The sequence below is a fragment of the Phalangium opilio genome, unplaced genomic scaffold, assembly GCF_054372755.1.
Source record: "Phalangium opilio isolate 3A_F unplaced genomic scaffold, DU_Popi_V2 ptg000059l_1, whole genome shotgun sequence".
NCBI lineage: Eukaryota > Metazoa > Arthropoda > Arachnida > Opiliones > Phalangiidae > Phalangium > Phalangium opilio.
Window position 1 is genome coordinate 3,304,904 of NW_028324176.1, and position 23,573 is coordinate 3,328,476.

General features: G+C 41.1%; 1 protein-coding gene and 1 long non-coding RNA gene across 2 annotated transcripts; one reads left to right on the forward strand and one right to left on the reverse strand.

Annotated features, from left to right (window-relative positions):
• The first annotated feature begins 253 nt into the window (after positions 1-253).
• LOC149667348 (uncharacterized) lies at positions 254-8,683 on the forward strand. The gene is made up of 4 exons (XR_016368199.1): positions 254-389; positions 7,646-7,892; positions 8,125-8,265; positions 8,451-8,683. It is a non-coding gene; the product is annotated as an uncharacterized LOC149667348 (long non-coding RNA).
• A 1,873-nt stretch (positions 8,684-10,556) lies between these two features.
• On the reverse strand, positions 10,557-15,092 carry LOC149667349 (uncharacterized). The gene is made up of 3 exons (XM_089841451.1): positions 14,641-15,092; positions 11,778-14,599; positions 10,557-10,636 (listed from the first exon to the last, which is right to left on the reverse strand). Exons 1-3 carry the CDS (start codon positions 15,090-15,092, stop codon positions 10,557-10,559), a joined length of 3,354 nt encoding a protein of 1,117 aa, XP_089697577.1.
• Between the last annotated feature and the right edge of the window lie 8,481 nt (positions 15,093-23,573).

The window sequence follows — 23,573 nt, forward strand, 5'->3', positions numbered from 1 at the left end:
ACACCACACTAAAGTCCATTGTCACTTTCATTCCTAAGATTAAAAATGAATATCTCATTATGTGGGTTGGCACAAATGATATTTTTAAAATGGTAATTACTTTTAAAATATTGAATATGAGCTACTTTTTGTCAGGCTTGCTTAAAATTTTCAATTTGTTACATATGAAGCAAATGTACCATAAATATTTCAGATTTCAAATAAGTCAAACTACGAAGATTGTAGGAACAATATAACGAGATTATTTATGGAAGTCGAATTTACCATTAGGAAGGAAGGAAAGAACGTTTTACTTCTTACTCCACTATTACCAAACTACCTTAGTACAAAACAAAGAAAGGAGTTCATGAACCTAGACCAAGATGTCAAAGACCTTTTCAGTAGAAACAGTATGTTATATGTGGGATGCGTAATCTCGCCCTTGCATTATAAATTTCTTTTTAAATGAATACTTCTGTTAAATCCCCAAATTATTTACTTATTATTTACTTAGTTTAAATGATAAATAGATCTTAACTTTACTTTAAATATCAAAACACTTAAAAATCCAGTATACTTCAAATTATGTACTTCTGTTAGCATAAGTTTTACAAGCGCCAAATATCTCTTTACATAGCGAATAATACCGTGAATTCTTAACCCTTTTTTAACAATGGGCACTCGCGAACTCTCTGCGTTGGGGTTTTTTAAAAAAAGGAAGACATCCCGCGCTCTGAGTTCGAGAACCTTTAACCTAGGTAGCAACTATTTTGGCGCGCAAAATATTTATCTTGTAAATTTCATTCCCCCTTTGTTAGACCAAAAAGTATAAAAGGGACCTCGCGCCCCAAAATATAATCAGATTGAAACGAGCTCTTAGCCTTCTCTCTCAGCGACTAGCACTTGGTCGTAACCCGTTTTTTGGGCAGTTTTTGCGCCACGAAATACTTTAACAAATTTCTGGCCTAACTCTGACCCTTAAAATCGACTCACCGCTAAATCGCAAGGACTTAGCCATTTTTTAGATAGTAATTTTTAACCCTTTTGAAACTTTAACTTTTTTCCGTATTAACCAGTTTTTTTGCCAATAAACATTAACTTTGTTTTTTTCTCGTTACCAAACTTCAGTCGTTTTACTTTAATTTTAAACGCGGATACTAGTTATCGAATCAGACCTACAAAACCTTTAGATATTCAGTACGCGCTGCCACATTTTTTGGTGCCGAAACCCGGAATTTAATTAGTAACGCGTTTAAAAACACTTAACGAACAGTACGAGAAATGCCTCAAGACGTTATGGATGAGCTCACGCGATTAAAGGCAAAAAGAACCGGGACCAAACAGTCCGCGTCCCGCGCTAAAAACCTCATGGAAGTCGAATTGGGTAAAGCAAGTCCCGATTTCGCCGCTATCCAGGGTTGCCTTAACATCTTAAAAACTAAAGAACAAACGTTAATCGAAATTAACGAAAACATGGAGCCCCTTTTCACCACCGCAGCGGAACTAGAAAAGGACCAACAGACATCGCTCGACTACATCGATGATCTCGTCATAGCCCAATGCCGCGGCAACCAAGCCGTCGATCTTCACAAAGAAGCCGCGACTCTAGCGGCCGCTGTCGGCCTAGCAACGACCAGCTCATCCACCAGCTCGTCCAGGAGCGGCACTCCGACCGTTACCCATACCACGCAAGGTAACCTTAACGCGAACCCGCCCGGGACTCAACCGTCGATCGGAAGCTCAACCCCGCTTACCAACATACCGCCCGGGACTCAACCGTCGATCGGAAGCTCGAACCCGCTTCCCAACGTACCGCCCGCGCCGAATTCCAGCTCGTTACCTCCGCCAAACGGAAACATTTCGGCCGTCCGCTTACCAAAATTAGAGATCCGTCGGTTTTCGGGAGACATTAGCACGTGGCAAAACTTCTGGGCGCGCTTCGCAACCAGCATCCACAACAACCCAAACCTGAACAAAACGGAGAAACAAAGCTATCTGGTATCCTACTTGGAAGGGCCAGCCCTAACAGCTATTGATGGACTATCACTATCCGACGCCAATTACGATGCCGCTATCGTAGAACTACACAATCGATTTGGATGCAGAGAGGACATAATCAACGAGCACATGCATAACCTATTAAGCCTTCCTGCCGTCCGAAAATCAAATGACGTGGTAGGCTTAAGACGGTTACACGACGCTTGTATGACCCAAATTCGAAGCCTAGAAGACCTCCAAGTTATCGACCGTAACTTTGGACTGTTACTCTGCCCAATAATCACGCAACGTCTCCCCGAAGACATCACGCTCGCGTTCAGTCGCGAACACGCTCAACTAAACATTACCGACCTAATGAACTTTCTTCAAAAAGAAATCACAAGCCGCGAACGCGCCTCGGTCCTCGCTCGGTCTACCGGTTCAGACCCCCGCCGCACCGAATCCGACCGCCGGTATCCCGAACGGCCACCGCAGCCTCGAGATTTTCGCTACGACAACAGCAGATCGAGACCACCCAGTGGAGCCGCCGCACTCGCCGTAAACTCCGATATCCGAGCCTGTCTCTACTGCGATAAACACGAACATTCGACTACCCAGTGCAACCAGCTAACTGTAGCCGAAAAGAAGGCTATACTCATGCAAAAGAAACGCTGTTTCATTTGCCTTCGGGAACATCAAGCCCGGAATTGTAATTCCAGATACCGAATTTGCAAGTTTTGCCAGAAACGGCACCACTCTAGTATCTGCGACCGTCCCAAGGAAAACACGCCTGAAAACATAGAGACCGCCACTTCAACGGGCACCGCTCAAATGACCGCCGGAGTTTCGACGAAATCAACGGGAGCCGTATTTCTCCAAACCGCCTTGGCCGTAGCCAATAGTCCCGCCGGACAAAATACCGAGACGGTCCGATGCCTCCTCGACACCGGGAGCCACGTCACGTTTATTAAAGAGAAAATATCCCGAAAGCTCGCGTTGCCAGTCCTACTAGAAGAAAACCTCGAAACCACCAGCTTCGGAAGCACGAAACCCGAACGCAAAATAAGACGGAAGGTGCAGGTGGAGCTCAGGAGTCGCTATAACCCCGAGAAAAGGATCACCATCGAAGCCTACGAAACACCCGAAATATGCGGCTCGGTATTCGCCGTACCGGGCGCGGAACTCTCCCGCGAATTTCAAAGACGAAACCTCCCGATGGCCGACGCAACAACGGTAGAAGAAGGCAATCGCGATCCCCACGCGGTCGACGTACTAATCGGAGCCGACTACCTTTGGGCTATCGCGAGCGGAAAAAGCGAACGTTTCGGACCGACACTAACCGCAATGGAAACGATTTTTGGGTGGACGCTCCAAGGTTCTCAGACCGTCGGATCACGCGATATCGGAATAAACACCGTCTCCATCATGCTAATCAACGTAAACTCGAATTTAGAGGAAGAAAGCATCTCGAAAAACCTTCGCGGATTCTGGGAGCTACAATCGTTCGGCGTCCACGACTTGAACGAAGAAAAAGAATCGGGCAACAAAATCCTAGAAACATTCGCTAAAACCACCGAGTTCCAAGACGGTCGCTACACGGTCGCTCTACCTTTTAAACCAGGCAACTTAAACCTGGGAGACAATTACGCCGTAGCCGCAAAGAGAACCTCGAATCTACTTTTCAAACTAAGAAAAGATCCCGTCAGCTTTAACGAGTACAACACGATAATCAAGGATCAAATCTCCGCCGGAATCGTCGAAAGAGTCGACCCGAGTAAAAACGTCGGCGACGCGCTTTACTACCTGCCGCACCGAGCCGTAATCAGAGAAGCTAGCACTTCAACAAGAACTCGCGTCGTCTACGATGCATCATCTCACGCGACCGACGTCTCCAGCCTTAACGCGTGCCTAGAATCCGGACCGAAGCTAAACCCCGAACTTTTCGACATCTTACTCCGGTTCCGAGAAGGAAAAGTCGCGTACACGGCTGACATAACGAAGGCGTTCCTTCAAATTCAAATCCGCGAGGAAGACCGAGACGTCTTACGATTTCTATGGGTAGACGTCGACGATCCCTACAAGAGCCACACGCTTAGAACCTACCGGATAACACGCGTCCCTTTCGGCGCAGCATCAAGCCCCTTCCTACTGGCCGCTACCGTCCGGCTTCACGCAAAGAAATACCAGGAGATCTACCCAGAAGCTAGCAAATTATTCGACGACTCTCTCTATGTCGATGACCTAGTCGCAACCTCCACCACCAACGAAGAAGCTATTAAAAGGATATCAGAAGTAGATCAAATCATGCAAGACGCTAGCATGAAACTAACGAAATGGCAAAGCAATTCTCCGAAGGTCAGGGAACATCTAACCGATAAAAATCAAGACACAAAGTCCAAAGAGACCCAGCCATTTTCCGCGCCGCCTAAAGTCCTCGGACTCACGTGGGACAGTACAAAAGACGTCCTTTTGTTCGAAATCAAAGAATTAATGGAGTTCATTCAAAACCGGAAGAGCACCAAACGCTGGGTGCTGAAGTCCGTCGCCAAGATATTCGATCCACTCGGGTTCCTCGCGCCTTTTACGATACGGGCCAAGCTCCTCTTTCAAAAACTTTGGGAAAACGGTCAATCCTGGGACGAGTCACTACCTGAGGAACTAGCAGAAATCTTCGAAGCCTGGTGCTGCCAATTACGAGATTTAACCAAAATCTCCGTGCCCCGCTACTACTACCGGGGAGCCGTTAAGGTCGACGGCGAAGAAATCGAATTACACTGTTTCTCCGACGCAAAACCTAAAGCCTACGCCGCCGTAGCCTACTTTCGTTACCGGAGCGAAGGAGGAAATATCTCGTCTACATTCATCACGGCAAAATCACGGGTAGCCCCGCTAAAGAAGCTCACACTTCCGCGACTCGAACTAATGGGAGCCCTATTAGCCACTAAACTCGTCGACCATCTCAAACACCAGCTGAAACTCAAGCCGAACAAAATATTCATGTGGAGCGATTCAAAAATAACCTTAGGATGGATCAAGGGTAGCGCTGACCGATGGAAACCCTTCGTCGCCAACCGAGTAAGAGAAATTCAGACGATATCCAATCCCATGTCTTGGCGCCATTGCAAGGGAACCGAAAATCCGGCCGACCTCCCAACTCGCGGATGTAAGATGGCCGAACTCGAGCACGATAATTTCTGGTGGCACGGACCCAGCTGGCTCCAAGAAGAATTCAAGGTCTCTCAAGACCAATCCGCGGAAATAAGCCTGGACTCCGTACAGGACGAATTAAGGAATTTTACCCTCACCCTGACCATTGGGACCCCCCAAAAAGAATCTCCGCTAAATATTCGCACCTTCAGCTCACTGAAAAACCTCTATCGCCATACAGCCTGGGTTTTCCGATTCATTAACAACAGTCGCTTCAAGAACCAAAGGCGGATGGGAGAACTTAAAGCCGAAGAAATTCAACTCGCGGAGAAATATTGGATTCGCACGACCCAAGAAGAACAGTTTCCGGAAGAAACTGGCAACCTAGCAAAACAATTGGAGATTCCTAAAACTTCGAAGGTCCTAACGCTGCACCCTCGCCTGGATGACGACGGACTCCTACGTATAAGCGGACGACTACAAGGTAGCGGAATCTCTCCCGCGGAACTAAAACCCTATCTTCTCGCTCCGAATCACCCCTTTACGGAATTACTCGTAAAAAACGCACACGAGAAAGTAATGCATGCCGGCGTAATCATAACCACGGTATCACTACGAGAAAAATTCTGGATTATAAAATCGCGTAACTTCGTGAGCTCGGTCCTACGGAACTGCAACGTATGCAAATATTTTCGAGCGCGCCCGTCCGAAGCCGTCATGGCACCGTTACCGGAGTTCCGAACAACCCCGACGCCAGTCTTCGAAAACACCGGTCTGGACTTCGCTGGTCCCCTTTACACACGGGACGGAAGTAAATGTTACGTCGCGCTATTTACGTGCGCGGTAACACGCGCCGTACACTTGGAGCTGGTTTCCGACCAGACAACGGACACGTTCCTTCTCGATTTCCGGCGGTTCGTATCAAGACGCGGCATGGTGAAGAATATCCACTCTGACAATGCTAAAACGTTCAAGCGCGCTAAGACCGAACTTAGCGAAATTTGGAAAAACGTCGCAAGCCCAAAAGTCGCTCAATATTTCGGGGAGCATCAAATAAAATGGACCTACATTTGTGACCGAGCCGCCTGGTGGGGTGGCTACTGGGAAAGACTCGTAGGGTCCGTTAAAAACGCCCTACGAAAAACCATAGGCCGAGCCAAACTCTCTTTCGAGGAAATCGCCACCACTCTCACGGAAGCCGAAGCAGCGATCAACTCACGCCCAGTCACCTTCGTCTCCGAAGACGCAAACGAGCCCTCACCATTAACCCCAAATCATTTTCTCGTTGGGGATCGGATGACCAGTTTGCTCTCCACGACGTACCCGAAAGCCTCCGATGTTCCCGCCAACAGGAAGGAGCTGACCCGCCGTCTGAAGTACCGACAGACAGTCATCGATGGATTCTGGAAACGATGGCGTTCCGAATATCTGCTTCAATTACGGTCAGCCCACAACCGTACCAGAAACCAACCGACAACTCCTCTTCAAACCGGAAACGTCGTCCTCATCGGAGAAGAGAAAATGCCGCGCCTAAGTTGGAAGCTGGGAGTTATTGACGAGACCTTCACAGGCCGCGACGGCCATATCAGATCGTGTATGGTGAGATTGGCTGATGTGACCAAGCTTCGCAGACCAATCCAACTACTTTACAACCTCGAACTTTAAATCGCGGTAATTCATTTAAACGAACTTTAAATCGTGTTAATTTTAATCGAACTCTAAACAAACTTAATCTTTTAATCAAATCGCGCATAATATTGAACCTTATAGTTCAATCGGGGGGAGGCTGTTAAATCCCCAAATTATTTACTTATTATTTACTTAGTTTAAAAGATAAATAGATCTTAACTTCACTTTAAATATCAAAACACTTAAAAATCCAGTATACTTCAAATTATGTACTTCTGTTAGCATAAGTTTTACAAGCGCCAAATATCTCTTTACATAGCGAATAATACCGTGAATTCTTAACCCTTTTTTAACAATGGGCACTCGCGAACTCTCTGCGTTGGGGTTTTTTAAAAAAAGGAAGACATCCCGCGCTCTGAGTTCGAGAACCTTTAACCTAGGTAGCAACTATTTTGGCGCGCAAAATATTTATCTTGTAAATTTCATTCCCCCTTTGTTAGACCAAAAAGTATAAAAGGGACCTCGCGCCCCAAAATATAATCAGATTGAAACGAGCTCTTAGCCTTCTCTCTCAGCGACTCGCACTTGGTCGTAACCCGTTTTTTGGGCAGTTTTTGCGCCACGAAATACTTTAACAAATTTCTGGCCTAACTCTGACCCTTAAAATCGACTCACCGCTAAATCGCAAGGACATAGCCATTTTTTAGAGAGTAATTTTTAACCCTTTTGAAACTTTAACTTTTTTCCGTATTAACCAGTTTTTTTGCCAATAAACATTAACTTTGTTTTTTTCTCGTTACCAAACTTCAGTCGTTTTACTTTAATTTTAAACGCGGATACTAGTTATCGAATCAGACCTACAAAACCTTTAGATATTCAGTACGCGCTGCCACAACTTCAATGCTTGACTTAGGTTCAGTAACAGTTATTAAAGTCAATGAAATTGTACTTAAATTGTCTTAAGAGGTTAAGTGTGCAACTTAACGAAGATCTAGAACTTCTAAATCCTCAATGAAATTTATCTTCTGTAGGAGCCTCCCTCTTCCGTTTTCCGCGGGTTATTGTTTGGCTAAAGAAGGTTGGGAAGAACTTTCCAATGCTATAAAAAAATCTTTCAAGAACTGCCTGCGTTTGAGAAGGAGTTTAAATATCCTTTTGTAGTGAGTGAAAATTTTCTAATTATTAGAACTTTGGGTATAGGTTTACTTTAAAGGTCTTTGCACATGTCCTGGACAGTCTAATTGGTTATTAGGGAAAGTAAATATCTTTTTTCTTGTCTTATCTCTCTGCTTTTGCTTGATTTTCCTTATGTTCATTTCATTGACATATTTTTGGCCTGCAATGCCAAGAACCTCGTGTAATGTTGTTGATGTTTTAAAATATTTCTTTCAGGACCAAACTGCAATAAAGTTAACGGAAAGGTTTTCAAAACTTCCTCTACAAAAGGTGGATGACGAAGTAGAAAACGAGCCACAAGAAAATAAAACCAGAAAGCCTTGTGATAAATTAAAAGAACTCAGCGAGATGATATTGGTAATCATTAATAATAATAGGATTTTATTTTTTTGTTTATGATGATACGTGGTTATTGACGCTTTTTTTAAAAAAAGCTATTCAAACTAATGCGATAATTGTGAAAGGACTCTTCAAGACGAGTCAAAATTTCAATTTTAATTATTATTAGATACTGATTTTCTTAAGCTATAATTTTGCTCTAGAAATGCGCAATTAGTCAGAAGACTCCTGTGGTAAAAAAGAAAGTTCAAAGCAAAGAAAACCTTCCAACCAAAGAAAACCTACCAACCAAAGAAACAGTAAGCGGTGAAGAGGAAATATGTAGTGATCACGAAACTTCTTCCGAAAGTCAAATGACATCCCAGGAGGAGGAAGCTTTAATGAAAGATTAAATTTAGAAAAAATAATGTAAAATAATATGTCATAACAACTTTTAAAGTTTGGTATGGTAAAATAAAAAAAACACGGGTAGGCTACAATTGTGCCGTGACACTAAACAAAGAAAAAAAATAATAATTCTTAAATATTTTGTGATAAGTAACTTCAATAAAGTTTCGTATAGTAAAATAAAAAAAAACACGGGTAGGCCACAATTTTGCCGTGACACTAAACAATGAAAAAAAAATAATAATTCTTAAATATTTTGTGATAACTAACTTCAAGTAAAGTTTCGTATAGAAAAATTAAAAAAAACACGGGTAGGCCACAATTGTGCCGTGAGGAGTAAACAATGAAAAAATCCAAAAAAAGTTAAATAATTTGTGATGACTTATACTAAGCAATGAAAAAGTCAAAAAATGTTAAATATATAGTTATAACTTAGACTGAACAATGAAAATGTCAAAAAATGTTAAATATATAGTTATAACTTAGACTGAACAATGAAAAAGTCAAAAAAGGCTAAACATTTTGTGATAACTTCAAGTTCCTCTATATAAAATACAAAAACGGGTAATAAACAATGAGAAAACCAAAAAAAAAATTTGTGAAGACTTATACTAAACAATGAAAAAGTCAAAAAATGTAAAACAATTTGTTATAACTTCAAGTTCGGTTAAATAAAGTACAAACACGGGTAATCCACAACTTTGAGAATAAACGATGAAGGTTAATTTCAAACTCAAATACATAGAAAAATGATTTTGAACAATTTAATTTTTCCGCTTGAGTAGCTTAACTACCCAATTGGTCGAGGGTAGATTCATAAAGCTGAAAAGGTGTGCTTTTAGTGTTTTTCTAAGAGGATGGTATTTCAAGGGAGAATTGCCTGGTTATCGCCTGTGTGAACTCTGAAAGGGGGTGTGCCAAGGCATGGATTTATAGTAATAGCGTCGCTTACGAGACGGGTTTCGGCTGAAGGAGAAAGATGTGTGCCCTCAAGGAGTTAGTTATAGGTACCATTTTTGGTTAGTGTAAGAACGAGGTGTGCTGGGATTTAAACAAGATGACCCCGGCCAGATTACACTTTTGCGCGCCATATAGTGACTAGAATTAGTATTACTATATTCATTGACCCCGGCAAATTTAAAATTTTCGGGTTTTTTCCATTGTTTATAAAATAGCATTCCGATTATGAATAAAACCAATCTAGTAAGAATTTGGTTTACAGTTTAATTAAATAAGTAATTAACAAAATCTGTTCTATGAGTTAAATGGAACCTAATATTTGTAGGATAATATATCCCCGAGACGAAATGCTTTGAACATATTCTAGTATGTTCTCTTAAGGACTCAGCTCCAAGGCCCAACTTTTGTTACCAAAGGTTACGTCGCTTAGGGGATAATTTGAACGTTGCTTCTCATTGGTTTTTTAAACTGCCCGGTATTCGAAAGAAGCACAAGTTTTCTGTTTTACTTGAGCTTCTACAACTCTTCAAACTACAAATTCTAACCATTTTATTCATAAAAACTGGGTACACACTACACGTTAAACCGACGAGCCTATTTCTACCAAAATGGCTTCGGTACATGAGCCTGGGGAATCAGAGTTGGTTCAGTGTTAAAGCAGTTTGTTAAACCGAACTGAAATGAACTTGGGTTGATATCAGTCTGGGAAATAGCACACTTCCTCTGGTCCAAAACCATTTTATTAATTGCTTGGACTAGTTTTTTAATTCAAGAAGTGGGGGTTGCTTGTTCTCAGGACCAGTTTATTCATTGGAAATCTATAGGAGAACAAAGGCTGGGACCAGTCCGGAGACCAGTTAATTATTTCGGGGACTAGGGGGGGTCACTGTTCCCAAGGACTAGTTTAAAAAATATCCTTATTTCCCAGACTGGTTGATAGTGAGTTAGTGAATTGTGACTCCCTATTTATGACATCTCATCTTGCCATCTATTGGATGTATCAGGGAGCACAAATCCATTTTGTGCTCACTGCTATCTGTCGCTAGAAGACGAATTAAAAAGCATTTTTCAACTTTCTCCCTTTGCCATCGGTCCTTCAGGCTTCAGTATTGTTTTGTCCATGATCTTGCTGACGTTGGATTGGAGACTTAGTCACAGTAACGAGCCCATGTAAACAATAAAGATGGCCGCGAGCTACGGACGCTCAGGAGGTTTAAGCCTCGGTCTTTAGTGTATCGGGGATTCGGGGTCGAGTAACGGGAGTTTCTGAAGCGTTTGCAAATCTTATTTAAATTTATATTTTTATTATTATGTAACCGATTTATATTACTGAACGAATTGTACCTTATACTGTAGCAGACCACCCTAAAAGTTAGGCCAAGGTTTTTCCACTGTTGCTGATATTTAACTAGTTATGCCACCGCATGGATATTTTAAAATCCTTTCCTAACATTAGAATAAGGTACACACTTTGGCATTTTCCCGTATGAGCCTAAGGTTAGTGTCACAGAATAGTTTTAAAACCTTTAGATCTCGTAGGTGAAATAATGGTTCAGTCCAAGGGTTAGCGAAAAACACAAAATTATCATGAACTTTAATACAAAAAAAGCTCACTCCGACCAACACGTCTTTACATCCCGAAAAATATATGGAGAGTGTTTTCTTATTGAAAAAGTACCCAAAAAACTCAAATAAAACCCCCCTTTTTTACTCCAACCTCGCTTGGTATCTTATAAGCCCCAAGTCGAGGAATCGCCAGCAGAGGGGGCGAACCTCCAAAAATAGGAGCGGTCCATGCCGGTGGTCTAAACTTTAGCGCATTAGGAATAAATTCTCCCTATCCATGAATATTGGAACTTAAAAGCTACGTATATCAGTTCATATCAGTTCAATTTACGATTTACGTCACGCTCCCCCCATGAACTTTTAGAAGTTCATCTTTAAATTCAAATTAATAATCCCTTATTCCCAATACAAATAAATCCAAAAAAAACAATAAAATTATACAGAATAAAACACAACATGCAATACACATCGATTCTAATTTAAAACTTCTAATTTGTAGAGCAACTGTATAGGGCGTTTTAAAAATGTTCCGTTAGGTAATCTAACCCTACACGATCTTGTAATTCCGTCGCGTCCCTTAAATAATTCGGCTATCAGTCCAGTTTTCCACAACATACGCGGGGTAAGGTCCTCCTGAATCATCACCAGGTCGTCGATCTGGTATTCTGTCCCCTTTGAAGCTAACTTCCTCTCGTTACTAGTGCGAAGCTCCAGAAGGTACTCCTTGTTCCATCTTTGCCAGATTCTTTCCAGAAGCGCCTGTTGATACTTTAGGCGATTAGTCAACTCTTTCTTAGTTGACGGGACGACTACGCTGGTCGGGAATGTTCTCGACGGTAGTGACGTCAGTCGATCTCCGATTAGAAAATGTCCTGGGGTTAAAGGAGAGGGCTCGTCCTTCTCGTTGTAGGTGAACGTGAGAGGCCTCGAATTCAGAATCGCCTCCACATCTGCCAGTAGAGTCCTCATCTCCTCCTTGTCCAGTTTGGCTTTACCTAAAACCTTCCTTAGAGCTATCTTTGTTAGCCCCACCATCCTCTCGTACCATCCTCCCCACCACGCTCCTCGTTCAACGATAAACTTCCACGTTATCCTGGCTTCCGAAAAGTAGTTCATAACATCCCGATCTCGGATGGTTTTCCAAATTATCTTTAAGTCTTCGGAGGCTTTCTTAAACGTGAGCGCGTTGTCGCTATAGATCGTTGATGGTATTCCCCGTCGGGCGGCAAACTGCCGAAAAGCCTGGAGAAACCTTTCCGTGGTCAAGCTTGGTACCAATTCTAAATGCGTCGCTCTCGTGACGGCGCAGGTGAAGAGAGCTACATAAGATAAACCGGTTTTGCCGGTTTTCGTATGTAGTGGTCCAGCAAAATCCACCCCGGTTATTTCAAACGGTTTGGCTTTTCTAATCCGGTCCGTCGGAAGCGGTGCTTCAATCTGTTTCCCTGGCTTGGCCGATAATCTTCGACAGATTAAACAAGAATTGATTCTTGATTTTATCAATTGGCGTGCTCTGGGGATCCAAAATCTTTCCCTCAGATGCGTCATTGTCATTCCTTGACCTCCGTGCATTGTTTTTAGGTGGCAGGAATCTGCGACTAAACGAGATAGTCGATTTGTCGGGTCCAATATCCAGGGGTGCTTTTCTCTATACGTGAATTCCGACTTTTCTAATCTACCTCCAACGCTCAGTAGTCCATTTTCATCTAGGAACGGGTCTAGTAGATATAGTTTCGATTCCTTCGAAATTTCTTGTCTATTCTTAATTTTTGAGATTTCGTTTCCATAATCTCTTTTCTGTTCTTGCTGGATGACTATCCTCTCGGCTTTGTTTATTTCCTCAGCATCCAAGGGTCCCCCTTTCCACTCCTCTTTCTTCTTTGACACTCTCGCTCTGACGTTTCCAACGAATCTGTGTACCCAGGCCATTAACCGTAGTACTTTCTTAAGAGTGCTGAACTTTTCTAGGTCGAGGAGGGGTTCAGTTTCCTTTCCGCTTATACAGGCTCCTTGGTATGTATCCTTAACCGCCGGTCTAAGTTCTTCATCGCAAGCCTTTGGGTAAATTCCCGGGCTTGGATTCTCTTTAATCCAATCTTTTTCCTCCATTCTTAAAAATGGTGGCCCTTCCCACCATAACTTGAGAGTGAGAAGCTCTTCTGCTTTTCTTCCCCTCGTAGGTAAATCAGCGGGGTTGTTAACCCCTCGACAGTAGTGCCAAGTAGTCGGGTCCGTTAGACTCTGGATTTCGCTTACTCTGTTGCTGACGTAGGGTAAATACTTGTTTGGTGAATGTTTGATCCATCCCAGAGCTATGGTGCTGTCCGTCCACATTGACAATTTGGGATTTTCCCTTGCAAAATCTTTCTCTAGCAAGTATTTTACTAGCCGTGCTCCTAGTAGGGCTGCCGTTAATTCTAGTTTCGGCAGTGTGATCTTCGTGGTCGTGATTTTCTTATCTTTCGAACTGGTTTTCTTCAGAGGCGCTACTCGGCTTTTAGCTGCCACTAGAGTAGTTCCGATCTTCCCTTCCGATGTCTTGTACCGTAAATACACCACAGCAGCGTATCCCTTTTCGCTTGCGTCACAAAAACAAACGAGTTCCTTGTACGGTATGGTAGAACCTTCGCTCCTTTCTTGGAAATAGTGCTTTGGGATTTTAATCTTTCCAAGGTGCGGTACTTCTTGACACCAGTTTTCAAAGATTTTTACCAATTCATCGTCTAATTGATCGTCCCAATCAACACCTCTCTGCCAAAGTTCTTGGAATATAAATTTTCCTCGAACCGTGAAGGGTGCTAGTAGGCCCAGAGGATCGAATATCCTGGCTACTGCTTGTAAAATGAATCTTTTGGTGCATTTTTTCTCGACCAGAAATTCCAACAGACCTGTCATGTCAAATGCCAAACAATCCTTTTCTGGTTTCCATTTTATGCCTAAAATGGTTGAATCCGGATTTCTGGGGTCTGTTAGTAGGAAATCCTCTGACTTTCCCATATTTTCATTCCATTTTTCTCTTAGTTCTCTTGAATTTGTTTTCCATTTTCGCAATTTCATTCCCGCTTTGCTCATGACTTCCTTGCATCCTATTGATAAATCAAAAGCTTCTTTTACGTCATCGGCTCCAGACACTAGATCATCTATGTACAGTCCTTCTCGAATAGCTTCGCAGATGGCATGGTTTTCATCTTGATTCTGATCTAGGTGATGCCTGATCGTCGCGGTTAAAAGGAATGGACTCGAAGTGACTCCAAAAGCAACTCGAGTTATCCGATATTCGTCGAAGGGCTGTGAAATATCTTCCGGTGATCCGTCTCTCCACAGAAAACGCAGAGCGTCTCGATCATTAGTATTCAAGGATATTTGCAGAAACGCTTCGCTATGTCTGCAGTAAACGCTATTCGAGGCTTTCTGAACCTGACAAGAAGGTCCAAAAGCTCTGGATTCATGTTTTTCCCAGCGTGGAGACAGTCATTCAACGAGAAGGCTCCCTTGACTTTTGATGACGCGTCAAATACGACTCTGATACGCGTCGTCTCGCTAGTTCTTCTAATCACTTCTCTGTGAGGCAGGTAATAGACTGGATTTCCCGCGCTCGGATCTTCCACCACTGGTTCTATGATTCCAGATTCTAGCTGCTCTTTAATTACTTGACTGTAATCATGATGTAGAACGGGGTCGGATCGAAACTTCTTAAACAGATTTTGGGTTCTTCGGATCGCCACACTCTTGTTATCTTTCAGAGCCTCCTTGTTATTCTTCCATGGTAGACTCACTCCGTAGCAACCATTCTCAAAGTAAATCGTCTCTTCGAATTTCTTGACAATTTCCTCTTCAATCGTTTTCTCGGTTGCATTCATACCTTGCTCGCTGATGCCGATTGAATCCAATTCCCAAAACGCCTTTATTTGGTTCGATATCTTTTCGTCCATTGTGATTACATTCATGGATACCGCTTGATTTGAGACTACTACATTCGAGTTAACTGTAGTAGCGAGACCCTGAATGGTCCATCCCAGTATTGTTTCTATGGCCGCCAACCTTCCAGATAATCGCTCAACCTTGGTTGTCGCTAGAGCCCAAAACCAATCGCTTCCGATTAAGACTCCGACCTTGGCTTCCTGCCCTTTTGGGTAAGTTCGTTCCTAGGTCCGCCAATTTGATTCCTTTTGTATTCAATTCTTTCAACGTTTCCTCCTTTGGTACGCTAATTGAGGCGTTGCAAATGTCAGGCACAACTAACGCTTCGATCTCTATCCGTTGGTCTAAATCCTTGACGTTTTTCAGAAGGAATTTGACTCTGTCGAACCTTTTCTCGATTCCTTCGGTGTCTTGGAACTTGTACTCCGTTAGGGTTTCTTGACCAGTCGGTTTCAGTTTTAGTTTCTGAACAATGTCTTCCCGGATGTAGGTTTTTGAACTTCCTCCATCGAAGAAACATTTCACTTGATAAGTGGGTTGATTCGGTGCAATTTCGGTTGGTGTTATTATCGCGCTCGCTGTCTGTAAAACGATAGTATTCGGTCGCCCATCTTGTTTCAATACGGAAGAGCATTGAATCGCTTCTCCTGGGGTTGCCTTTTCGGTTCGCCCCGATTCTTCTTCGGTCCCGCCTTCTTGATCGCACACCGATACGTGGTGCAACCTGTCACAACGTGGACATTCCTTCTTGTTTTATTTCCTCTACCTGACCGAACCGGTTTTCCAAAATTGTGACCGCTTTCGGGTAGTTTTCTTCCGTTAAGGATAGTCCCTTGATAGATTTTAACGCTAAACCTTCTAAACACCCTTTTAGATAGTTGAATTTTTCCACAGCGTTTATCTGTTCGTTTCCGTGAACCGCGGCTTCGAATCGACTCCAAAATCCCCTCCAGTTTTCAATGTCTCCCTTGAATGTACCCATTGATAATTTTGGTAGCTTCACAGTACCTGTACTTTGGCGAAGACTCAAACTTGCTGTCGACCCGACTGCCGCATTCGATATTGTATCCATTGTTCTGATAGTTCTTATTGCGCGCGTCTTCGCGGAAATTATTTCGGCACTAATCGCTAGATTATCTCCTTCTTCATTATCCAGTTCCGTAATTGGTGGATAATCCTCTATACACGCATTCGAATTGTTTTCCTAACGACTCTTCCAACTTCCGGAGGATATCTAAATTTACCTCTAAATCGGTCACGTTGATGTGCGTCTCGCGAAGAATGTTCTCAATGTCCAACAAGGTATTCGAAACTTGTTTTCGGGTCCTCTCCCTCTTACGCGTTAGCCGATCTAATGCATTTTGTTCCTCACTCATGATGATTATTTTCACTAACTTTTCATAAACTAACTATAACAATTTAATCTAAACTCCCGTCCCGGGTTTCGGCACCATAAAATGTCACAGAATAGTTTTAAAACCTTTAGATCTCGTAGGTGAAATAATGGTTCAGTCCAAGGGTTAGCGAAAAACACAAAATTATCATGAACTTTAATACAAAAAACGGTCACTCCGACCAACACGTCTTTACATCCCGAAAAATATATGGAAAGTGTTTTCTTATTGAAAAAGTACCCAAAAAACTCAAATAAAACCCCCCTTTTTTACTCCAACCTCGCTTGGTATCTTATAAGCCCCCAAGTCGAGGAATTGCCAGCAGAGGGGGCGAACCTCCAAAAATAGGAGCGGTCCATGCCGGTGGTCTAAACTTTAGCGCATTAGGAATAAATTCTCCCTATCCATGAATATTGGAACTTAAAAGCTACGTATATCAGTTCATATCAGTTCAATTTACGATTTACGTCAGTTAGGAAAAAATTATTGGCAACCTAGGCCATCGTCACCAAAGCAAACTAACAAAAACTCTTGGCAACAGAGCTGCCAGAATACAAAGTTTAAGGAAGACAAAATAGTAAAATATTGCTAGTCCATTCTTAAACAAAATTATATGTTCTTTCTGGACTGGTACAGTTTTACTACCCTCATTATAGGAAAGGCCTATTAATAATTATCTTAATGTTATTTTTATTGATGAGCTTAAGTTGTAAATTTTTTATTTGATACTTTCTTAGTAACGTTAATTAAACCTTCAATACCTTGATTTAACTTTTCATTTATAGTCCTTATTTAATTTAAGGATGATGTCAGTTTGTTAGTCTTGTTAATTCAATTCCCCCTTTCCCACAGGGAGGGTCTGAAATTTAAATCACTTGGCAGAGACTGGAGGTCTTCAACATACAGTAACAGACTCTCATTCTCAATGGGCATTTGAAAAACTGTATAAATTTAAATTGAAATTCCAAATTATAAATAAATACTTTTTGTTTAATACGTTGATATTAACGTAATCAATCCTTGAATACTCTATTGGTACTATCTACACCATCTTTAAATTTATTACTTAAAAATATATTTTTTTTAAATATAATAATCAAATTAGCGACTTATAATTAGTTAACTCTAAATGAGTATGTTTCATTGATTAAAACTACATTTCTAAAAATTGTTAGGTAGATAGCACTTTCATGTTGCATGTAGAAATTTCATATTTCCGTGGATTAAGAGATGAATATGTTGATTCCGTTTGTCGTTGATTAAAATTACTTTCATTTTGATCATAAATTTCATTTTATATCTTTGAGTTGTTGATTTTATTTTTAAATTATCACTTACGTAACTGTTATTAGTTGATGAACCCAGCGAGAGCGGAAACTGCCAAAATGATTAGTTAATTTTGCAAAGAATGTGCAATTTAATTCTGCAAAAATCTACCTATTATTTTATGTTAATTTTGAACTTGCCAAACAAATAGTGAGCAATGATACCTCCATCCCAAACTAGTTATAGTTTTAAATCGCTGACTCGAGTTTCATTTTGTTAATACATTTAATTTTTTTCATTCAGTTGTTGATTTTTATTAGTAAACCAACCTAACGAGAGCGCGATATCTTAGAGTATAAAACCTTGACCCTAACTTTTAAGCAGACGAGTCTTCAAAAACGATATCATTGGTGAAATTAGAAAACTCTCTCTGCTTAGCGCGCCTTCCGTCGGGGAGAACTTTAATTTCTTTTTTGATTAATATGATAATATTAATTGTAATGTTTAAGTTCCCAAGTAGAAATCTAATCTTGCCTAGGATTAAAAAGATATATAATAATTATAAATTGAAAAAAAAATTGCAAGCAACACAGCGCTAAAGGCAGTCTGGCGCGCGTGCGAAGTCTGTCTGTCTCTCCTCTACCGCCAAACGATACAATATATATATATATATATACGACTGCATCCAGCCACCCAGTGTAGCGCGTCGGGGAGGTGGGGGGGTCCATATCCTTCTACCTCTCTCTTCTCTTGACTCTAACTTAACTCGCTCTCTGTTATAAGCGAGCGTAGCTACGTGGTAGCGCGCGCCGGCGAGCGTCTTCACTGACGTCTCGTATGGATTTGGACGTCGCAGGTTCGCCTCCCGACACCGACAGAAAAATAATTTAATTTGAATTAAGAGGTGTAACGTGAACTACGGGTGAATTTGGAGTCGAAAATTCGCGGGAAATTTGAAATTCAAAAAGTTTATTTATGAAGAATCTTATTATGCGGTTACACCAAATCCAGCCAGCCGTCCAGCCAACAGAGGTCGGAACAATACTTTTCAGCTCTAAAGAGCGCAAAAGTTAAAAGGTGTACAAACATAAAGATAGGTGCCTATCAAATTATAATATTGAGGTGTGCTAGGATTCAAAAATGGATGAAAACCTAAAAATTAGGTGTGCTGTCATACTACAAGATCTAGGTGTGCTTTGATTGAAAAAGGTGTGAAAAAGAAAAAAGGTAGGTGTCCTATCAAATTATAATATCGAGGTAGGCTAGGATTGATAAATGAAAGATAGGTGTTCTGTGATATTAAGTAAGGTTAATTTCAAAGTCAAATACATGAAATGAACGCCCGACCTACCGATATATAATCGAAGCTTAAAAGGTGCGCGCTTTATTACTTATCTAAGCCTCGGCGCTCGGACGCTTACGGGGAAACGTCCCTAGTTCTGTACCCGTTGTGAAAAGTAGGTGTGCCGGCGCGGATTAGCTGCTACCGTAAAGCCGACGCTAAGCCTCGGTGTTTCGGGGAGTCCGTCTCCGGGAAACGAGAATTGTTTTCGCCGGTGCGTGGAGGACGTGTGCCGGCTTGTGAAAAAATAAGAGGAAGGTGTGATGGGATGATAAGAATAGGTGTGCTAGATTATAGTTTGTGAATAAAAGGTGTGCTAGCTTATAGTTTGTGAATAAAAGGTGTGCTAGCTTATAGTTTGTGAATAAAAGGTGTGCTAGCTTATAGTTTGTGAATAAAAGGTGTGCTAGCTTATAGTTTGTGAATAAAAGGTGTGCTAGCTTATAGTTTGTGAATAATAGGTGTGCTAGCTTATAGCTTGTGAATAAAAGGGGTGCTAGCTTATAGTTTGTGAATAAAAGGTGTGCTAGCTTATAGTTTGTGAATAAAAGGTGTGCTAGCTTATAGTTTGTGAAAAAAAGGTGTGCTAGTCTATAGTTTGTGAAGAAAAGGTGTGCTAGTTTATAGTTTGTGAAAAGGTGTGTATGATTAACAGGTGCGCTATAATTTGGATAGAGGGTGTGAAAGGATAGATAGGTGCGTCGGGATACTAGACGAGACTGTACCGGTTGTGAAAAGTAGGTGTGTCGGCGCGGATTCGCTGCTACCGTAAAGCCGGCGCCAAGCCTCGTTGTTTCGGGGAGTCCGTCTCCGGGAAACGAGAATTGTTTTCGCCGGTGCGTGGAGGACGTGTGCCGGCTTGTGAAAAAATAAGAGAGTCAAGGAGGTGGATGCATAGCGCGAAGGATTAAAGACTGGCAAGGAGGAGTATTACTATAAGGCTTGTTTTTGAATTCAATATTTGGTATGGAAGGATAGTTAGATTTTACACTTCTCGGTGTGATAATTTTTGTACGAATTTACTGAAATAAAATTGTGCTGGCGTTTTTCTTTCTCTTACTTAACGCTTACCCTAAGCCTTGGTATTGTCGAAGCCTTGGTATTTTTGGGAGCTCGCAGTGTGACAAAAATTAGAGAGCTGCAAAATGAAAATATTAACCTCCAACTCCTTCCAACTCCAAGGCAATACACAACAATGACTCCAATTCCTCCCAATGCCATAATCAAAAGTTTCAACTCCGCAGGACTCCGCCAAGCGAAATGTAAAACTCCTCCCAACTCCTTCCATGAAAATTAAAATTTCTTAAACTCCTCCCAACTCCTTCCATGAAAATTAAAATTTCTTAAACTCCTCCCAACTCCTTTCATGAAAATTAAAATTTCTTAAACTCCTCCCAACTCCTTCCATGAAAATTAAAATTTCTTAAACTCCTCCCAACTCCTTCCATGAAAATTAAAATTTATTAAACTCCTCCCAACTCCTTCCATGAAAATTAAAATTTCTTAAACTCCTCCCAACTCCTTCCATGAAAATTAAAATTTATTAAACTCCTCCCAACTCCTTCCATGAAAATTAAAATTTATTAAACTCCTCCCAACTCTTCCATGAAAATTAAAATTTCTTTAACTCCTCCCAACTCCTTCCATGAAAATTAAAATTTCTTAAACTCCTAACTTCGTCCATTAAAACCTTTCTAGTTTCTAGTCTTTGGCAGATTTCTTTACTCTTTAGAATTGGAAAAACAGAAAGTTCAAGTAAAACGTGTAGGTCATTAGTTTTCTTTCAAATTTGGCCTGAGATTGATACCACGAGTGCTTACAAATTATCATTTTCAAATAGCTATTTAATTAAAATCGGACTGATTCGCTTCTCAAATGCTATTTTGAAGGACAAGGGCACGAACTTCACGAATCAAGAAATACTAACACTAGAGTCCATTCTGTTATTAGTTTTGCCTGCCAATATGCCTACTGCCTTACTTTAATATGCCTCAAAGCTAGAAAGAAGACTCTTGTCAATGGGTTTAAGAGAAAAGGAAAGCGCTCGCGGCCCCATTGTGTGAGAGACTCACTGAGGGGACGTGTCACGTGGGGTTACAGGTGAAAAAAGAATTTCGTACGAAGCTTCTGAAGACAAACAACGCTAAAGTCCGCTTTTAAATTGGAGTCCTACCACTTACCAGACTTAAATTTTCCAACTCCGTAGATTTCCATGTTTTAAGATAATTTTCCATTGCCTCCCAACTCCGCAATTATAATTATCATTATTGCCATTGCCTCCCAACTCCGCACACGAAAACTTCCACTGCCACCCAACTCCAATTTTATCTCAGAAAAACATTTCCAACTCCTGGAGTTCCCATCGCTTAAACGCGGAACCCAGCGGGTTTCGGAGTTCTTCCACGGAGTTGCAGCTCTCTAACAAAAATTACTATATAATAGTCTGCATTGTGATATACTCCCTCAGATGAGTCAAAATAGCTATTCTTAAAGTGTTGTGAAAGTGTGCTGTTGTGAAAGGTATGCCTTTTAGGGTCCATCCTCTGTTCTCCATGGTAAGTCCATGATCAACATATCCGTGAAAATGTTTGCCATTCCATCGAATTTCTTTTCTTATGGACATTTCATCAAACATTAACGAGCACAGGATTGGAAAAGTTGACTTTTCTATTTCTTTTTCAGAAATTCAAAGCTTTGCGCTGTAAAGCCTGGTTCTCCATAGATTTTAGCAGCCCAATATCTAATGGTGTTTGGGATGCGACGCAGATATCTGTAAGCCTTGGGACTGTAGGAATGTAGAGTCACGGCAAATTCTCTTAGAGCACTGCTATACGCTTTTCTTGTTTTGTTTTTTAACCCTCCTGCCTTCATTTGCTGGAAAATTTCTTGCGCCATTGGTGTAAACATATCTTCAAATTCCACTAGGCTTTCCTCTATCATGAGCTTGTCTTTTCGCAGTTTTGTTATAACGTCTTTAAAACTTTGTAATTTCTTATCGCGATACAAGACCCTTTCGTTGGTAATTCTAAACGTCTTTTGGATGGCTTTTCTTCTATCCGCTTGGTTTTGAAGCAGCCTTTTCAGTTTGAAAATTTTTCTGTCCTGTATAAAATATTGTGGCCTAAATAACACGCAAGGGATATTTGCTAAAAGATGTCCATCAAAACCCTAACCTTTTTTTAATCAAAACTTGAAATGTTTCAAGACCTTTACCGACGGGTGTAGGTTAACTCTGAATAAAGCATAAAAATTCTACTCTAACCCTGTCACTAAAAGTCTAAAACTAACGATTTGTTATTTTAATTTAAATGGTCAAGTTCTATTAGGCTAATATATTTTCGGCTTTTAACTGTACCACTTCACGATGGTTCAGATTTTGATTGTTCTTCTAAATTCTGTCTCTTTATTGCATTAGTGATCAGTTCATTAACCTCTTGATGCTGATCCTAATTTTTAGATTTATAAATTATCTGGTAAATATGAGTTAAATTTTATTTTTTACATTTTTGTCATTGCTAATATCCATAAATTGAGCTTCGTCTGCTAATATAGGGTCAATTGAAACTTCCATGTCTTCTTTTCTATTGGAAGACTGTTTAAACACCTCTGGAGTAGTTGTCGATCGATATCTCTCTCGATCTCGATAGTATCCGCCGAGATTTCGAAAATCGCGATTCTATAAGCATTTGTCGAGCGACATCTTATTCGATGTCGACAGAGTTCTCGATGTCGATCTCATCGGCTTTTTAGGTGGTGAGAACGATCTCGAATGGGATTTTATCCAATGAAACGAGATCGTTCCGTTAATTCCCCGTATACTCCCCCATTCACAGTGTCAATAAAAAATGGCCCTGAGTGCAGCTCGTCTCGAGTTGCTATATTTAGCTTACGATGTAGGAAATCAAAATAATAGACAATTTTCGACGTGAAAGAGTAATACACAATTTTCGACGTGAAAGAGTAATACACAATTTTCGACGTGAAAGAGTAATACACAATTTTCGACGTGAAAGAGTAATACACAATTTTCGACGTGAAAGAGTAATACACAATTTTCGACGTGAAAGAGTAATACACAATTTTCGACGTGAAAGAGTAATACACAATTTTCGACGTGAAAGAGTAATACACAATTTTCGACGTGAAAGAGTAATACACAATTTTCGAGGTGAAAGAGTAATACACAATTTTCGACGTGAAAGAGTAATACACAATTTTCGACGTGAAAGAGTAATACGCAATACGTCAAAAACGTTCGAGTTAAGTGACTTTAGCTTTAGAAGATTAGTTCGGTTGGAAAAATGCATAGTTTTTGAATTATGCGATGAGTTAGCTGGGACTTTGTCGGGAAAGAGGAAAACAAATTTGCCTGTGGATTCAAAAGTGAGTAGTATTAATTAATCTTGTCATCGATTAACGGAACTGGAAGATATGGTCTCGCTGATTTGGTCGCAGGACTAATTGTTCTCAGCGATTTCGTCTTGGGACCA